Source organism: Corticium candelabrum, chromosome 11, assembly GCF_963422355.1.
Source record: "Corticium candelabrum chromosome 11, ooCorCand1.1, whole genome shotgun sequence".
Lineage (NCBI taxonomy): Eukaryota > Metazoa > Porifera > Homoscleromorpha > Homosclerophorida > Plakinidae > Corticium > Corticium candelabrum.
Genome location: NC_085095.1, coordinates 6,157,827 through 6,178,125, shown reverse-complemented (window position 1 = coordinate 6,178,125; position 20,299 = coordinate 6,157,827). Strand labels below are relative to the sequence as shown.

The window sequence follows — 20,299 nt, the reverse complement described above, 5'->3', positions numbered from 1 at the left end:
TAGGCAAGTGGGAAAGATAGTTATCCCAAGTGTGACACATCCGTCTGCAACAAGATGCAGCACATATCTGTCAATATAAATAAGAATATATTACAGTAGACATGCCATCATATATATCACAAATAAAAATTTTAAATAAAAAATATATGTAAATAAATAAATAAATAAAAAAGAAAAGATAAATAAGAATAAATAAATGTTATATTTCATATATTTTATTTTTATTTATTTATCTATTTTTTATTTATTTATATTTATTTTTCATTTTTTATTTGTTTTTTATTTATTTATTTATTTATTTTTATTTATTTATTTATTTTCTATTTATTTATTTATTTACTTATTTTTATTTATTTATTTATTTTCTATTTATTTATCTATTTATTTGTGAGGAGGGCAGTATTATTGAAAATGTGGGATGGCAATCGAGTTCTTTTCGAAGCTAATGGTGACCTTCTCAGTCTCGTTGCTGTTTCTAAGCTAATGCTTTGTTTGTACTCAAGAAGTTACTATGTTACACAGTCGACTAACTGATCATGAATGTAAATAAAGCAGCATCCGAGTAGCAGTGATAGGACCGACCACTGAGATGTAGTCTTTCACTACATCTTGATGCTTACTATGATAGATAGCTTCAAATACCTATAAATTCAAATGCCAAATTAGTGAAGGTGTATTGTGTGTTGCCCCCTTTGGGTACACAATCTGTACCTCGTATGTCATTTGCTCTTGTCGTGAGAGAATGGTGACTTTAGGAAGAGTGACGTGCAAAGGCGGCTCTAATGAGAGTGTGGAGTTACTTCACGTGCATGCACATGTGCACGCACACACGTGCACACACACACACATGCACACACACACACATGCACACACACACACACACACACACACACACACACACACACATGCACACACACACACAAGACTGTTACCTTGTAGCTGACCATGGTCATCTAATCGACTGAACTTTGCCATATCCAATTTCACTACACATTCCGCAATAGGCACCCACGTCAACACTTCTGGACAGAGTAGGTAACTGGGATAATATTGACCCTAGAACACATCATCATGCAACTGACAGTAACAGTACAAGTAAACGATATGACAACCTTGTAGCTCATTTTCTCACAAGAGTGGATATAATACCCCATGTAATACCACTTCAACTGTGGTGTAGCTTGATACAACTGGCGAGTAACTAGAATCTCTCTGAAAAACACACTTCACAGTTGCAGCACACAATAACGACAATAACTTCAATTGCTATTACTAACAAACAAGTTTCGAAAACCAATTTATGATGATGGCCATAAACGACTAGACAAATTTAATTTGTTTTTATTTTATTTACACTCATTTTGATCTAACTTTAACTACGACAACACTCCACAACGGTAAATCAACAAGTTTTCAGTGGCAATTTCAGGGGTGGCTACCCTGGTGCCCAACTGAAATGACACGCTCACGAGGACACACCTGTGCGAGACTGGTTTGAGGCTACCTACCTACATAGTACATACACACGTACATACATACATTTATACATACATACATACTCATGTATGTATGTCATCATCATCATCATGATCTTTAGTCACAGTCATGACATCACCATCTCCTTGAGTGGCTTCAAGCCTTGGTGCCCAAGACCCACCTCTAGTGCCACAGGCCAGTTGGCCACCCCTGGATTTATTTTCGGTAATTTTGGTATGACTTATGAAGTACCTAAATTAAATCTTTACTTAAATTTGTGAAAGTTGTCTAACCCCTAGGAGCCAACAGCAACGTCCGTAAACATCGTAAACTATTGCAATTATTATCTAACTACGTAGTGCATGCACACCTACTATTGTGTTGTGCAACTGCGTAAATGTAGTTCTAGTGTACTGTACTGTGCATCCAGCCAGGAGTCTCAAGCTTCCGAGGAGTTTCGCCAAAAACAGATCACTACCGAAACGGAATTTTCGGAGATACCAAAATTTTTATGCCACTGAAAATTTCTTGGTTATAGTAGACCGTTTCAACACAAGTCTACATACTCCATGTCTATATGAGACTTCGGGGTTGTCTAGTAGAGGTAGGGGTCATCAAGGGTCCAAGTAAAATAAAAAGTTTTCATTTTACTTTCCTTTTTTTTGTAAAGTGTAAAATGCTAACAAAAATAATGACACTTTAGATGATCCACACATAACAGTAATTCATATATATGTTCAGATTTTGTGCAACTTCAAACAAATCATGTGAACAGTATTACCTCAAAGCAGAATATACACCAAGAGACAAAAAGCCAAACTCTGGATCATAAAAGAAATAAACCGACGAGACACAATGTGGTAGGATATCCAGCACACCAACAGCAATGAGTCGCCCTACAGTTATATAATAAAAAATAAAAAATAGATAAAAATAAATATATAAATAATTAATTAATTACATAAATAAAAACAAATTAATCAATAATAAATAAATTAATTAATTAATTAGATGGTGTTGTTATCATGGTTGTTACCATCTAGTCTGTACTGCTGGTGAAATGAGCCATAGCCGGTGGAAGGACCATCTTCTGATCTAGAGAACTATCCACACAAACATCATTGAAGAGTCATCTTAAGTTTGTGGTATTGCCTCTTACTATTAAAGGCGAGTCAACGAGAAACCGCTTAAACTATACATTAACCACATTATAAAGGTTAATGTTTGGATAAATGTGGTTGTTGCTTTACCTGCTTTCTGTCGCTATCCTCCTCCGTCTCTTTGTGGATTGTCATTTGATAAATCTTAAACAGTTGATATGTTTCCTCGTATGATGCTTGAAACTCTGCATCGCTTGTGTTACACAAAACGAGAGAAACCTGTGCAGTTGAGTGTATAATGTTAGTCACCGATATTATGTACACACACACACACACACACACACACACACACTGTCACACACACACACACACACACACACACACACACACTGTCACACACACACACACACACACACACACACACACACACACACACACACACTGTCACACACACACACACACACACACACACACACACACACACACACACACACTGTCACACACACACACACACACACACACACACACACACACACACACACACACACGAACTTAATTAAGTCGTGTATCTGTATATAGTGTCATTGTGACTGTACGTGATTGTTTTAGTATTCTTTGTCTGCCCTTTAGTGAGGGAACTGCACCAGATTATGGTTTGTAAGAAAATATATATTATTGTATTATTATTATTATTATTATCCAATAATCTCACTGTCAACTTGTGTTTTGTATCCTTTCTCTCTATTGCAGTAAGAATCCAATCTTCCAATGATCTTGTTTCAGATTGCCCATGCGCGGGGAATGTTGAATCACTGGATTTAGAGAGAACGGCTGCCTCCTTCGATTCGTTTGAAACAGTAATAGACGAGGCCAAAACAGTTGATGCGGATGCCTGTTGCTTAGCAAGTTTTCTTTCTCTACGAATATCTTTAGCTTTCCGACAAGGTAGTTTATCAGGATCAGCACCTACTCCTAAAAGCAGTCCACACTGTAATAACAATACGACTATGAGACTCACAAATCAAAGAGCCGAGTGATGGTAACAGGCAGGTAAGTGTTAGAACCAATAAACTATCAAATTGAGCCCAAAACACAGAATCGGTTTTACTAGCACAGTTATGCCAATGTTTTCAGACACTTTACAAGCAGAGACCTGACGTAATCAGCAACTCTTGTTTGTATGGAGAGTATGTCATTTGATCTAATAATGACATTGTTTCAAACTTCGGAATTCACCTAGAAGGGCAAGCTCAAAGCAAAAGGTGGAGGCTCATCAATCTACCAGGAAAATAAACGTCTTGTCTATCTCATACAGAGTACAAAAGATGGTTAAATAAATGACTAATATCAATGACTAACCATAATTCAATTTGTGTTTTCTCTGTGTATGCGTGTGTGTGCACGTGTGTGTGTGCGTGTGTGCACGTGTGTGTGTGTGTGTGTGTGTGTGTGTGTGTGTGTGAGAGAGAGAGAGAGAGTGTGTAATTGTGATCATAGTATGTATGCAAATACTGTACCATCAAGGCATGAAACAAAACACATTATATTACTTAAATCATGCATAAATCATGTTATCTGCATTTTATTCATATTATCAAAAGATAACTATTTACCAACAATGATATCATTGCTAATACATTACTCGGTTACTTTCAATAAATAATAAACTCAAGAACAAACTTAATGACTTAGTATGATAGTCAATCAATACAGAAATTTCAATTTTATAGACATAAATTGTAGATATTTACCTAAAAACCATAAAAAAATTTGTGATACAAAAATGGGTTATACAATGTGCCATACAAGTACTGAGAGTTCATACATTTCCTATGTGCCTGAAAATTTTGGCCACAGCTGTACACGCTACATGTCGTCAAATGCTGCTGTACAGAAATCAACTTACCTGGTCTTACGTCACTCTTAGATGCAGAAACTCCTTTCACAGTACTGTCTGGATTTCTATAACAGAAATGTGAAATGTTGTATGAAAACAAAGTGAGCATGAAAACGACCTCGTTCACTGTATCTGTATCATCTATAGATATAAAATGATATGTAGGGTACCATATGTGTTCAATGGTAAAACCCAAGTATTAATTAATTAATTAATTGAGCAACTTGAAACACCTCTACAAGCTATTTGGTATCCAAACTGATACGTGACACAGCTGATGGAAGCAATTTAAAAGTGAAGAAGCCTAAACCGCGGTAAAGAGGCATAATTTAACAAGCAGCTGGCTTAAGTAATTAACAGGACTTACTACTACAAATACAAGGCATCGTTGTGTAACTCAAAACTGAACACAATTGGCAAAAACACTAATAGGCTTTAAAATCTCTAAGTACACTATTCTATTTAATCAGCCATTTCCACGACCAGAAGCATGGAGCAATAGATAACTGGGTAAAGTCAAAATACTGAAAATTTGTGCGACCATGGCTACTGCGACTGCTGTGGCTCTGTCGACCCTGTGTGTTCAAGCAAAAAGCCTGGAACTGCAAAGCTGAGAAAAATCAGAACGCAACAAATACTGTAAATGTCCAAAAAACCCATCTAAGTAACAGCCCCAAAGAAATTAATTAAACAGTGAAAATGTGTTTGTTAAAATCACTAATCCCACGTATGACCGATTAACAATTGCTTCAAGCACATTCTGCTATTTCTTATGATTCCCAGTTATGATCATGCAATGATCGTGAACTGAATCGTTTGCCAGTTGCTTGGAATGACACTGTAAGAGAATCTGCAATATTCCTTGGCGATCTAATGTCAGCACAATATTAGCAACAGGTCTTTTTCCTTTACGGCATTTGTTGAGAAAACAAAAGTTACAGTTTTATTCATCGCTTTTACGATCTGTTCAATGAGATACTCCTTTTTTCTGATTGCAGGACATTTCAGTCACTTTATAGTATTGAAAATAACTCGAGACATTCCATATACAGGCAATTGTGACTGACTTTGAGGCTCACCGTCTGGAACTGCAGCAGGTCATCTGGCATGTGAATGGTTAATGCAACCTTCACACTTCAGCAGCACTACACTTAGAGAACTCTTTTCTATTGACTGAAATAGTGTGTTCCTTCTTTTGTTGTAGATATATGTAGTCCTTTTCTGTTTTGTTTTTTTCGCTTTCTTTTATGTTTAATTTGCACCAAGTCTAGTTATGTGTGCAAAGCAGATATAATAATAATAATATGAGATCTACTCAGATCCTTCGTAAAGTCATGTCTTCTTTCTAGACAGCCGTGATGGTCTAAGTACTTCTAAAGCAGGGTTTGCTTCCGGTACTTGTAATAGACTTTACAAACCAGACTGATCTGGTTGAGCACAACATAAAAACTGCCAAAAAGATCAAAGCCAATCGTCCAGACATCTGTCTCAGAAATAAGAAGACAAACAGTTGTCTTCTTATTGATATCAGCTGTCCTGCTGATGGCAACATTGGCAAGAAACATGCTGAGAAGTTGGCGAAGTACAGCGACTTGCGAGTGGAGATAAGCTGCATGTGGCATTGTCGAACACTGGTGGTTCCGGTGGTCTTGGGAGCTTTGGGCACAGTGCACGCAGGTATTGCACGGTGGCTGGACATTATTCCAGGTCATCACAACCTGCAGCACTTACAGAAAACAGTGCTTCTGGGATCTACTCGGATCCTTCGTAAAGTCATGCCTTCTTTCTAGACAGCCGTGATGGTCTAAGTACTTCTGAAGCAGGGTTTGCTTCCGGTACTTGTAATAGACTTTACAAACCAGACTGATCTGGTTGAGCACAACAACATACACACATGTAACTCTCTGGCACTTACCTGCCAGGTTGGTGGGCACCCAGTAGAGGGTAAAGACCCCACCTGCCCTACCTAGAGGGTGACAACGACATAATAAGCATGTCCAAACAAGCAACTCCCTAAAATGGACATCACAGTGTAGCTTGACACTGGCAGTTTGTCATCTTAAGTAACTATTGTTTTTTAGAGTGCAAACTGGTGCATGAACAACATGTCGTTGAGTGCTTTGACGTGAGTGTTGTCAACATGCGGTGTTGCCGGTCAAATTTGCAATGGAGCTCAAATTATGGCCTCAAAAGGCACTTTGGACCACAACTGTTACAGTACAAGGACACTGTAATGTAATATTACCGGTAATACTATTTCTAAATCGCTGATATTAAATTTCCTTAATGTATAAATTCATATTCGAGTTGCTGTAGAATACACAATAGCCAAATCTTGGACATTTAATTACCTTGTGTTGCAATGCTAATATTCTTCAGCAAACAGTATTCACTAAGTGCATGATATTTCTCAACAAAAAAGTCAAGCGTTGAAAACCATGTTGTCAAACAACTATTATGTAGTAATTAATTACGTTTGTCTTTTTTTCTTGGGTCACAAATATTAAGCCTGAGGCCACAATTTTCCCTGTCACCATGGAAACAACAACCCTGACATGCACTCAGTCTACAGTGCTGCATCTTTGTTGTGCTCAATTATCTTTGCCAGGCACTGGTCTGGATAAATGCAATCATACAATAACTGCCTTTGCCTAAATGCTGGTCCTGGGCAGTCATTCAGACATACAGCCAGGTAGATTTTTGCCAAACGTAACATAACCAACCACGGCTCTCTTTCAAACTTTTACGGCATAAATAAATATTTTGTCACAAATATGTACATATCATACTAAATGGAAATACTAAAAGCATGCACTGGATATGTTTAAACGATCAACCGCCGTTAACACATACAACACCAACAGCTAAAGCCAAAGCCAAAGCCAATTACATCTAGTAAACATACAAACCATGATTTTAATTAAGAGACGGGCCACTATTGGGTTACTTAATTAAATGCCTTTGGTTTAAGTTAATATCAAAGCTAATTTCAATACCTTGCGGTTTTGACTTTCTTATCTGGTTGTCTTTCAGCTTCGCCTGCAGACACCGATCCAGAAGCCACATATCTCACAAACTTTTTCAATACTTTCTTTTGTGACTTTGATAGACGAAACTCCGTGCTGTCACATCTAAAATCCATCCAATGCATAAATATTACTTTGCTACACTACTCCAATCAAACACTACAGGAAGTCTGGGATGCAAATGGCATTTAAACTTGGAATTATGTACACACAATAAATAAACAAAATTGACTAACCTAATGGTGTAAGGAGGGCAGCAAGACTTTTTCATAGTTGGTTTGTATACATATTTGCCACTCCTGCGCCATCCTCGATCAATAAGATCTTCGTAGTCCTGACATGTCATCCTATGTGCCCACATGCCTACGGTGCAAAAGACATAAAGTAAATTATAATTTGAAGCACAAACGTCTCGTGTACACTGCACTTTTATATGCATATTTATTATACTACAGTAGGCTCTCTCATTTGCAATCACCCCAAAGCATGTCACAACTGGTTGTAAAACAGATGTGGTCTCTAATGAGAGATAAACACCATGTGAATTTGTATGTCAAGTGCATGACCAAACTGGTTGTCAAGAGAAAGTAGTTGAACATTAGAGGTGATTGCACCTAGAGGAGCTACTGCATGTGCAGCCCCAAATTTATCATTTTAACAATTAAGCATGTTTCAAAATTAGTGAGTCTACAAACACACACACACACACACACACACACACACACACACACACACACACACACAGCCACAGCCACACACGCACATGCACACGCAGACACAGACACAGACACAGACACAGACACAGACACAGACACACACACACACACACACACACACAGACACAGACACAGACACAGACACACAGACACAGACACAGACACACACACACACACACACACACACACACACACACACACACACACACACACACACAGACACACACACACAACATGGGGCAACATGAGACACCACATAACCAAAGAACATCTAAACGTTGTTCTAGGGCAAGATCAAACTCATAAACCATTAGTACCAGTGCAATCAAATACAACCACAGATTGTCTGTGTATTAAACAAACGTCTCACCGGACAAATTAGATTAACACTTACATCAAGACCCTTTCACATATCTCATTACTAGTTTTCTGCAGTCAAACTCTATACAGCAAACCTACACTCACTTACACCATTTTATGCCACATGCTCCGACAAAACACGTACACATGACCTCAAACAGTTTGCTTTACCAACTTCTATCAATCATGTGAAAGCAACGCATTGTATATCAACAACCAGTATATAGTTAGTTATGTGTAATATTCTATACAAAAGACAAACACTTTGCAATGTTTCAATGTGGTCTAGTCCAAGATTGCCAAGTGTAAGACAATCTGAGAAACACAAATAAGAACGAAAACCATTTTAAAGAAAAATAATTCCTCAGGCAGGTAACTTCCATCAATCAATAAATACATATTCTTCCTGTTAACTTCATTGTTGAGTTCAAATTACTGTCCTCATTGAACTGCCTCATTGTGTTATACCAATGTGAACCAGAAGACATCAAAATAAGAAACTAAAATTTTGACCCCAAAAATTATTTTTGTTACTTAGTGCTTCAATTGGTGCATCTAGACATACACCGCATTGGACATTGCCTGTAAGTATATGCAGCAAAATAAAATAATGAAATCGTGTGACGGTGTTTAGAACGTTTAGTAGAAAGAGTGCTGCTAGTGTTTGGTGGCGTCAAGATACTAAAGTGCATTATTGCAATGAGCTGTTATCCTAGCACCACACGCGATACCATTCTCACACTATAATAGCGTTGTGTCAACAATCTGCAGCAGAGAACGGGTACACTAACAAAATACGATTGAATTTCGTCTCAAGTCAGCATCACGCATATCTGTCACTCTCGCTACTCACACGTGTATGCTGCTGACCTTACCCTAGCACAAGAGTCAAAGCATTGTAACAATCAGCGTGCTAACTATTCTTAAAAGGCAAAAGCATGTCACTTTCTCAGACATAGATTATGTTACACTGATGCATAGATAGGTTTGTTGAACCATACAGAAAGTATAGCGACTAAGTGTGCTGCTATATTTGTTAACACAAGAATAGCACAATGGTAACACAAATATATGTACTACTACACACCCTTGCTCTTGTTACATACCGTATTGTATTACATGTGCTGTCTTCTATTTATGCTTTACAAGTAATATTAATCTACTATGGATATAATTTCATTGCAAAGGATGAGTTTCTAATTTTAAATCGTTCTTCAGTGGCTCATTACCACTGGTGTTTAGATGTCTCTTATGTGTTAGAGTTAGAGAAATTTATGCCAAAATAGAGAGAACAATACATAAATGTCACATACATACATACACAGACAGATAGACAGACAGACAGACAGACAGGTAGGGGAGCTTCTTAATGCTACTTGTTATTTGTGTAATTGTAAATGGTATTTGTGACAATTGTTGTTCATTAGCTGTTACTTTAGTTTCACCTGTATTAGCTTTGATGTATAAAAATATATGAAAATTTGACAGACAGACCGACCGACCGACCGACCAACCGACAGACAGACAGACAGACAGGCACACACACACACACACACACACACAAACAGACAAACAGTCAACAAACAACAGACAGACAGAGTTTGACTCGTATCCTGAGCAGTTGTTAGCTAGATATAGTTATTAGTGTTTTGTTTACAGCCTTGGTTGCCGCTGGACATTCTTTTAGTTTATGATATGTGGATGTTTTAGAGTTGATTTCTAAAAACATACGACCATTGACAGACAGACAAATAGACAGACACACACACATACATACATACATACATACATACATACATACATACATACATACATATATACATACATACATATATACATACATACATACATAGACAGACAGACAAACAGACAGACAAATAAACAAACAAAAAATATACATACAGACAGTCAACAAACAGACACACACTAGATTTTCCGTTAGCTTATTCCCATGTATTAGTTCAATTTATGAAAATATATATTATTAAGACAAATAAACAGATATAGACAAATAGACAGACAGACAAGCAGACAAACACACACAAACAGACAGACACACAGACAGACAACAGACAGACAAATAGACAAACACACACACACAAACAGACAGACAACAGACAGACAACAGACAGACAACAGACAGACAGACACAGACAGACAGACACAGACAGACAACAGACAGACAAATAGACAAACACACACAAACAAACACACAAACAAACATACAACAGACATACAACAGACAGACAGACAAACAGACAGACACACAGACAGACAACAGACAGACAGACACACAGACAGACAACAGACAGACACACAAACAAACAGACACACAGACAGACAACAGACAAATAGACAAACAGACGGACAGACAGAGACAGACAAATTATTTTATTGTTACAGATCCTCTACTTGTACACATCCTAAACTTCTATAATGAACCAGTCCTTCACAGCGAAATACTTTAAAACATTAGTGGACTTGGATCTGGACAGACAGACAGACAGACAGGCAGACAGACAGACAGGCAGGCAGGCAGACAGACAGACAGACAGACAGACAACAGACAACACACACAACACACACACACACACACACACACACACACACACACACACACACACACACACACACACGCCATTTACTAAAACGCAAAACGTTAGCTTGCACTTATTTCACCTCTAGAAAAGCTTCCGTTTGGATTCTTGCAATAACCACATCGATAGCCAACGTCACCGTCGCCTTTCAAATACTCAACAATTGTCGACAAGCCTGCCATTAGTAAACCTACCCTGCTTACGCATGCGCAGATCACATTTATGCCCAAAATCATCACCGTCTTCACTGTAACAAGTACATACATATGGAACAGTTAAACCTCATAAGCACAAGCTTGTCTAGTTGTTTATTTATTGAATTGGCTGTGTCACACGCACGTACACGGTGTAGATACTCTACTACAGTATAAAGTCCCAAGTAGACGGCTGTGATAACCTTTCCGAAATCCCTCGACAAACATGCGATGGTCTATCCAACCATTCTGGAGCTAAAACTGCACGATCTGTGTGTAGATCAACCTCAGAAATCAAGACCAAAGTCTAGATCTACAGCTAGAGCTGCATGTACTCAACTCTAGATGTACGTTGATTTACGTTTTGTTCATGGACAGTCTCTGCGGTTCATGACACACCGTAGAGCAATTCAATGACTTCATAAACTGTGAAACCACTTGTGACCTCGTGTGAAGACTCCTACAATGATGACATAGTAACTATAAAGACTGGGTACACCATACCATCTCAACCAGAGGGACCCATTACAAAGCATAACACCACAGCATCACAAGTCCAAAGCTGACATCCATATTAAAATGTTGATGAATGTTATAAGTCAAAAAATTAAATCTATGTGCATCTAGCCTGCAGTTGATGATTTGTTTGCCACGTATGATGCACGACCCAGACAACACACATCTCTAGCTAGAACTCATCTAACGTCTAGTGTAGGGTTTTGCATAGAGTCACACTAACGTCTGTTTTTTGTCATGCTACCTCTTAGACAGCAACAAACCACTAATGCTAATACTCTAGACAACAGATGACATGACACCAGATGCTCCAAGGTGTCTAACTAAGTGCCACTTCCACCCAGTTGTCAAACCTCTCTGTATAAAACGTGAAATGTTAGTTAACCGAGCAAAACGTAGACAATGCACTGACAGGGATCGCCTGATTCAAGAGTATAGTTGCATCGACAGCCAGAGGCAATGACAACCAGACTACCGCCTGCTGATGCTCCATAATTTCTGGTTCCTCAAAACCGTTCCATTCCTGGCCACTCACAGCACGTAGAAACGGCAAGTGGCTTCCTGCATTATGCAACTCAATGCTGGAGCAGGGCTGCAAGCGGTCCTTTCGTGTGGAGCTGTACATATATATGGGTGTGGCATCGAGACATTCAATGCATACCTGCATGACATGAACACAAATTAGACTCCAGGTTCCTTGATATTTTATTCCACAGAAACAAATTTTTAAAGCTCAATGACAGTAGACATATATAGTCATACAGAGAGCTCTATTTTATTGCAGAAAATGGTAGGTACACAGCGAGGTCTAATTCCTGGAGACTCTTGCAGCCAAACGGCTGTTTTTGCATCCGAGTTTGCTCTGTTGCCATGATATTATATAACAACTACCCTGGCAGCTTCGAGGCATAGACTCTCATGTTGTAACGACTCACCGTTGTGGTGACATTAGGAATGACAAACCACGCCCGGCACGTGCCGCCTGGTTGGCATCCCCGCATTGTTTGCAAACCCCCATGGGCACGTGATCTCTGTGCTCTCTTGATTTATCTTTGTTGCCCGCAAGGTGCGCAACCAGAGGAAGCTCCGCACGTGTGTAACAAACAGCGTCCTATTTACATCTCAGACAAGCGCATCGCGCTTTATTATCCGATTACCAGCCGAATGGCTCACGACGCAAGGATTCGACTCCTCGTCACCTCTCTCGCTCTTCTCTCCGTCGTCGCCGCCCAAAGCAGGACGCAATCGAAGGCAATAACCGGGCCGTGCAGCCCAAACGAGTGCGGCGTACAGGGTGAGAGGTATGGTGACGTCATCATTGGTGGTCTTTTTCCTGTTCATAAGGCGAGTAAAGACGAACAGGGCGCCGTCAAGTGTGAGGACTTATCGAGAACGTTGAACGAATTCGGATTCGAGCGTCTCGAAGCGATGCGATACGCCATTTTGAAAGCAAACGAGGAGAAACTGTTGGGTGATATCAAGATCGGGTACGAAATGAGAGATACGTGTCAGGATAGTAGCTACGCGCTTCGCGAATCGCTCTCGTTTCTCAACATCGAGGCGGTTACGACCCCCAATTATCGCTTTACGGTGGGCGTTGCCGGGGCAGCGTCAAGTGGCATCTCGACCGCTGTGACCGACTTGCTCAACTTATTTGGTGTGCCACTCGTCAGTTATGCGTCGACTTCGGCCGCTTTGAGCGATTCGAAGCGTTATCCGTCATTCTTTCGCACGCTACCGCCGGATAAGTTCCAGGCGGAGGCGATGGTCGATATTGTGAAGCGATTTGGATGGCGGTACGTGCATACGGCCCATTCGAGCGACTTATACGGGAAAGCCGGCATCCAGGAGTTTATCAAAGCAGCCAAAGAGGCCCGGATCGATATTGGTACACAAATGGAGTTGTCGAGAGGAGATGGTGATGTGGAGAAGGATCGAGCGGCCGTTCAGGCTGCAGTTCGAAAAGTATTAGGGAATGTGACAGACGACAATCCGTTGAGTAGAGGGAATTTGATGGTTATATTTGCTCATCTCGATGTTGCAAAGAACCTGATGGCCGCAATCAAGAACACGACCAAGTTGAAAGATCGGAATTTTACGTTCATTGGGTCAGATTCGTGGGGCGACAAGGTGGAGGCCGTGTATGATCCAGACGAGGATATTAATAGTATCGATGTTGCCAGGGGGATGCTGTCGGTCATACCCGAATCGGTGAAGGTGGCGGAATTCGAAGAGCACATGAAGAATCTAAATCCAAAGAACTACACCGAAAAGCAGAATCCGTGGTTCGCACAGTACTGGGAGAAACAGTTTGGGTGCGACCCTCGAGGAAATACCAATGCGTCGATCGTGTGCCAGAACAATAACTCGTTGGCGTCGGTTAGTCATCATCTCGACAGCAAAGTCGCGTACGTCATCGACGCTGTCAACGTGTTCGTGTACGCATTACGGAATCTGTTAAAGGACAAGTGCAATGGCAAACTCGAGATGTGCAGCAATGTGAGCTTGTGTTTCAACGAGACGCAGTTCTGTTCGAGCGAATTCAAAGAGTACATTCAAAACGTGACGTTCCCGGCTCAGTCAAAAGTCGATTTCAAATTCGACAAAGGCGACTTCGTTCAGGCGAAATACGACATCAAGAATCTTCATATCAATAAAAAGTTGCTTCCACCACAAAACATCGACTTCATCAACGTTGGAGTATGGCAGCTCAGCAATACGGTATCCGATAATAACGACTCCAGCGATGACTCGAATCTTCAGTTTTTAGCCGAGGAAAAGATTGTGTGGATAACCGGTAAGAGTGGAGTGGACAACGCGCCCGTGGAGAACTGCAGCAACGAGTGTCAGCTTGGTCAGTTTAAGTTCCGACTTCGAGTTGGAATGAGTGGAGAAAAAGCGTACACGTGTTGGAGGTGTGAGGATTGTAATGAAAATCATCATTACGTCTCATACGAGAGCAGTTCGTACGGCGAATGTCAACCCTGTCAACCGGATGCGACGAATAACGAACAACACACGGGCTGCATCAAGCTGGAGGTGGAATACCTCGAACATGGAGATGGCCTCGCAGTCTTTCTCATAATTCTCGCCATCGTTGGAATCACGTTGGTCTCGATAACGTTTGCTGCGTTCTTCGCTAAATGGGGCACACCTATTGTCATGGCATCGAGTCGAGAGCTGAGCGTTGTTCTCCTGTCAGGCTTGCTGCTCTGCTTTCTGCTGACGTTTGTCTTCATTGGTGAACCGACTGATATAACATGTGGTATACAACGGTTTTGTCCCGTCATGTTTTTGTCCATGGTCTTTGGTGCCCTTCTCATCAAGACCAACCGAATTTCCCGTCTGTTCAATCGTGCGGCGAACGTCCAGCGACCGCCGTTCATCAGTCCATTGAGTCAGGTCGTGTTCACCGGCATCATTGTCATCATGTCGTGTTGTATCGCCGCCGTGTGGTTGCTCATCTCGCCTCCCGAAGCTGAAACGCAGATCGACACGAACAACTTCAAAGTCATTCGCATCTGCAAGAATCTCGTTGATCCGGGACTTCTCATCACGTGGCTCTGGATCTTCGCTCTCATCATCGTATGCACCTATTACGGATTCAGAACGCGCAAGATCCCTGAGAACTTCCGTGAGACCATGTTCATCAGCTTTGCTGCCTACTCCGAGTGCATCATCTGGCTTGCATTCATCCCGTTCGGCTTCATCGGGTTAGACGATCAGTACATCACTGCCATCGTCGCTCTTGCTATCATGCTGAGTGCTCTAGCAGCATGGGGCTGCCTATTTGTCCCCAAACTCTATATCGTTCTCTTGAGGCCGGAAAGGAATCGACGGCAATCGACGATGCGACGCTCATCTCGACCATCTATGGGTGATACAGGCAACGTGGGCTCGTACACGCAGGGAACCAGCAGCAGTGATGAGAAGGAAAACGGCGGTCAGTTATAGTGATGTCTTGCAACTTGTCTATACTCATTATTGTCACTGATGTAGATGCGTCGCACTCAAAACCAGCTCGACTCAATAGTGTACACTTTATCAATGCAGTTTAAGGCCATTTTAGCCCATTGTGGTAGGATACGTTACTAAGCATCATGCCTGCTGGCAATACATTACACAAGATGAGGATGTAGCTATGATTACTGGTATAATGAGTACATTTTTGGCTGCTAATTGTTTTTTTAATTTGTAGTTGGTAAGTGTATTGCTATCAGACTTGTAGGTTCCTGTGTTGCGTATCAGATTAAAATATGGTGTAAGTTGTACATGATGACTATGGAGTCATGTGTTGCTGAGTGTTGGTGTGTCATACACACCTCACACACACACATACCCTCCTCACACACAGACCCTCCTCACACAGACCCTCCTCACACATACCCTCCTCACACATACCCTCCTCACACACACACCCTCACACACCCTCACACACCCTCACCCTCACACACCCTCACCCTCACACACCCTCACCCTCACACACCCTCACCCTCACACACCCTCACCCTCACACACCCTCACCCTCACACACCCTCACACACCCTCACACACCCTCACACACCCTCACCCTCACACACCCTCACCCTCACACACCCTCACCCTCACACACCCTCACCCATCCCCCCACACACATCCGTACATACGTGATGGCATGCCCACCGCTGCGGTGAAGACTAACAGTGTCCTTTGTGCCTCATGTGAGATAAAAGTCCAGCCTTACATCGACAATGTAGCTGACATGTTGGACAAACAAGAGAACTAGTGGCGTAGTGAGCCAGACGCTGTATATTGTCTTTAATTACAGCGTTTTCTCTTGACTTGCGCAGCACTAATTCGTTCATTTTTCAAACTATTTCAGTGACACATTGCAGCAACGTCTCTACGTGACTCTATCTGTGGCAAGTCTCTCAAAATCGTGAGGGTCAATAGAACACCTCTTTCAATTATCTTTAAGAGAGTCTTCGAATCTTAATTTTGGACCGCCTTGATGTCTCTTTCCATACAAAAGCTGTTTAGGAATTCTTGAATCTGGCATCTTAGTCACATGACCAGTCCAACGGAGTTGACTTCTAATGAGGTAGAACTCCAATCCACAGACACCAGTACGAGACCGGGCTTCTGTGTGACAGGAATCATATCCTCCCATTTAATATGGCAGATCTGATGAAGACATCTCATGTGAAAACTGTTGAGTTTTTTTAATATCACGCCGTAGAAGACACCATGTTTCACTGGCATACAATAAAGTTGGTAGGATGACTGCCTTGTACACATCTATTTTAGTCTTGAGCTTGATATCATACCTTTCCACTATTTCTTTGAAAGTTTGCAAAATGCTGAGCTGGCCTTTGCAAGTCTAGAAGAGACCTCAGAAGCAATGGTGCTGTCGACAGATAAAGTACTGCCCAGGTAAGTGAACATATTCTAAAGCATGATCACCCACTCTTACAGGTGGGTATCGAGGTACTGAGCCTCTTCCAGGCCTGGGCTGGTAAAGGACTTGTGTCTTTTAAAACTGATTGTAAGACCAAAGTGCTCCACAAATTTATTGAAGTGATTCATGATATTTTGAATATCATCAAGAGAGTGTGCAAACATCACAGTCATCTGTGAACAACATTTCACGAGCGATACTCTCTGAAACTAAGGTCTTTGCGTGAAATCAACGTAGGTTGAAAACGCTGCCACTAGTTTGAATTACATCTGTACATAGATACATCTGTACATACATACATCCGTACATACATACATCCGTACATCCATACATCTGTACATCCATACATCTGTACACACATACATCTCTGCATCTGTACATACATACATACATGCATACTGTACATGCACGATTGCATACATGTATGTGTCATGCACCGCTGACAACACGTGCCCTACTCGACATCTCTGCAATAGAAAATCAATTGGCAGTTGGGGACAGCGTACACTCTTCACTACACATGTACACATAAAATGCTACACCATGCAGATCAAGCAGAGCCAACCCATTCTTCGGCGGCCGCTCTGTACAAGCACGACTATCTGTAAGTCTACTAAAACTCTCCAACCTTCTAAAAGCTTCCGTCCCACTGACCAACATGCACCTGGCACATTATCCACAGTTTCCACACTTGCCACAAAAGAGTGCACCATCTCGTTGGAAAAATCCAGTGCCCGACAAGGAGGTTTTACACTCAGAGCATAAGAAGCAAGTCTCGTGCCAATACTGGTCTCCGAGAGCCATATAGGAGGACGACGAGGCAACGATCGGTTGACTACAAGCCATACACTTCTTGGCATACAAACGATCGTAGCATTCGAGGCACAAGTGCAGCTTGTCGCCGTCGGGAGACCTGGTGAATTGTTTCCCAGCAAGAGTCTCGCGACACTCTTCACAACTGAAGCAGTCGCGATGGTACGTGGACGTACCGTAAGTGACACCACCTACACAGAAGAGAATACACAACTACAAACAGACTGACGACTTTGTCTGCATAATAAGCTGGTAACACGAGTGCCTACACTATAACTGTAGACACACACACACACACACACACACACACACACACACACACACACACACACACACACACACACACACACACTCGCACGCATGCATGCATGCACGCGCACACACACACACACACACACACACACACACACACACACACACACACACACACACAGAAACCACAATCAAAGTCAGCCAAAACCATTACTAACCATTTACATTGGGAAAGACAATGCACCCAAGATACAAATTTGGTCACAATTACACACAACGATTGCCACACTAGCCAATGCTACTCGACCAATTGTTCTTTACCCTAACGACTAGCAACTCTACCTCCCTACCAAAAGTCCACCAGTCTGCTTGTGCAGGCTGTGCATTACAATCCATTTCCCTATCTCTCATTTGACAACCAACTTCCTAACCTCAATGGCAAGCCATTAATGACGAAGCACTAAAGGGCTAAACCCTCGGCTGCTTGCCTATGTTAAGACTGGTTACAATATGATGCGCACCTGAGCCACCTGAGCATCCTTTTCAGCGTTCTTGCTAACGTCCTCGTGAGCGTCGTCAGCATCATATTGTAAACCAGCCTTTAGGGCTGGTTGCTGCTGCACGAGTAGATACTGGCACCTGCTAATTAATATGTAGAGCATGCATGAGAAGGAGGCTGGACACATTGACTGGCATGTGGGATTGCCGACATCTGGCATGCTAAGTAACACCAGCAATTGCAGTCTGCTTGGTCTGGTAACACTAGCGCATGCGCACTCAGGTTGATTACACAAATAAATAACACAAGGATACACCTATTACACAAACTAAAAATACTAAGGAAATAACAGAAATTCCCGTCAATTTAAATCCCTAGAAAATAGACTAAAATTAGAAGTGTTACCAAAACACACCCTATTACACAAATACAGAGAAGTGGCTCCTAAAACTATTCCTAAAGAATCCAACACCCCCATACAAATGCTGCTAAAAGCGACAAAAACTCCCCTGGAAGTTCAAGGCTAACTCCCCACAAAGTTACAGCTTAAAGGAACTGCCATATTGGCTCAAGTCATTAAAACCATTAGGGGCCATCCGTATTTAAATGCATTTTACAAAAAAACAAACTTTTCATTTGGAGGGTGGGGTAATTGGACGTTTCGTTCAAACAGGAAGAAAAATGGCGTTTCAGACAACTTGAGAGGTGCTTTGCAACGAAATACGCTCAGTAATTGACCAGACGGGACTTTGACATGTATGGGTCATATTTGCAAGATGGCGGTAAAGCGGCAACTGCCTTTCTCAGTAGAGAAGGCACTGTCACTCAGCCTACCATATACGCAAGACCCCCAAATGACTATGAGAAGATGGTGGAAGCGTTGTGGCAGATGACGGATTTCCAGACGACTGGATGCATTGTGCTAACAAGGAACGGACATTGTACAGTAACGGTAGCTATGTAGGTAGTACATATCGCCATTAGATTGTATATAGGTGTGACATCACACAGATTGAAAAGTGCAGACATTAACCATTTCATTTTCGGGGTGGGGTAGGGGGTCTGGGTAATTCAAAAAGTTTTCATTTTTTTGTAAAATGTTGATAAATACGGATGGTTCCTTATAATACAAAAAACAGGCATAGTTATTGCCACCCCACGATGATATTATACTAAACGGCATTCTGGCCAGTTGGCATTCATACAAAAGAGTCACAACTATTGACCAACGTGTACCCAATAAGCTCACCTTCGGAGCCTAAAGGCTTCTTGCATGCTTCGCACTTCTCGCCCAACGCTTCGTAATAGCAGCCCGGACAGTACAGACCCGTGTCGTGATTTATCATTGGCCGGCCAGCGAGCGACTCTTTGCAATACGAGCACACGAAGCAGCTCTCGTGCCAGTGCTTGCCAGAG

At 41.5% G+C, this 20,299-nt stretch overlaps 3 protein-coding genes across 3 annotated transcripts in view; 1 reads left to right on the top strand and 2 right to left on the bottom strand.

The window, feature by feature from the left end:
• Positions 1-345: 345 nt before the first annotated feature.
• On the bottom strand, positions 346-11,364 carry LOC134187438 (arginyl-tRNA--protein transferase 1-like). The gene is made up of 13 exons (XM_062655557.1): positions 11,255-11,364; positions 7,736-7,862; positions 7,470-7,604; positions 4,483-4,538; positions 3,289-3,548; positions 2,727-2,855; positions 2,636-2,668; positions 2,513-2,579; positions 2,258-2,372; positions 1,113-1,212; positions 933-1,056; positions 712-779; positions 346-642 (listed from the first exon to the last, which is right to left on the bottom strand). Exons 1-13 carry the CDS (start codon positions 11,352-11,354, stop codon positions 535-537), a joined length of 1,422 nt encoding a protein of 473 aa, XP_062511541.1. The 5' UTR covers positions 11,355-11,364; the 3' UTR covers positions 346-534.
• Positions 11,365-12,912: 1,548 nt separating this feature from the next.
• LOC134186383 (metabotropic glutamate receptor 8-like) lies at positions 12,913-16,153 on the top strand. Its single transcript, XM_062654341.1, has 2 exons — positions 12,913-15,825; positions 15,882-16,153. Exons 1-2 carry the CDS (start codon positions 13,047-13,049, stop codon positions 15,938-15,940), a joined length of 2,838 nt encoding a protein of 945 aa, XP_062510325.1. The 5' UTR covers positions 12,913-13,046; the 3' UTR covers positions 15,941-16,153.
• A 1,632-nt stretch (positions 16,154-17,785) lies between these two features.
• LOC134186340 (zinc finger and SCAN domain-containing protein 2-like) overlaps positions 17,786-20,299 on the bottom strand; it is a 9,411-nt gene continuing 6,897 nt past the window's right edge. Inside the window, exons 6-7 of the mRNA XM_062654271.1 lie at positions 20,133-20,299; positions 17,786-18,323 (exon numbers count right to left, since the gene is read on the bottom strand). The exon at positions 20,133-20,299 is cut by the window's right edge and continues 407 nt beyond it. Coding sequence (XP_062510255.1) covers positions 17,992-18,323; positions 20,133-20,299 — 499 coding nt within the window. The 3' untranslated portion in view covers positions 17,786-17,991. The remainder of the gene's footprint in view (positions 18,324-20,132) is intronic.

What these genes read in the sequence shown, in the direction of transcription:
- LOC134187438 (XM_062655557.1), bottom strand. Translation starts at nt 11,354, where the DNA reads ATGGCAGGCTTGTCGACAATTGTTGAGTATTTGAAAGGCGACGGTGAC. An exon ending in AGGATAGCGACAGAAAGCAG is followed by an intron (nt 2,669 to 2,726) that starts GTAAAGCAACAA and finishes GTTAATGTATAG; the next exon opens with TTTAAGCGGTTTCTCGTTGA. An exon ending in GTGAGAAAATGAGCTACAAG is followed by an intron (nt 1,057 to 1,112) that starts GTTGTCATATCG and finishes GATGTGTTCTAG; the next exon opens with GGTCAATATTATCCCAGTTA.
- LOC134186383 (XM_062654341.1), top strand. Translation starts at nt 13,047, where the DNA reads ATGGCTCACGACGCAAGGATTCGACTCCTCGTCACCTCTCTCGCTCTT. An exon ending in TGATGAGAAGGAAAACGGCG is followed by an intron (nt 15,826 to 15,881) that starts GTCAGTTATAGT and finishes TCACTGATGTAG; the next exon opens with ATGCGTCGCACTCAAAACCA.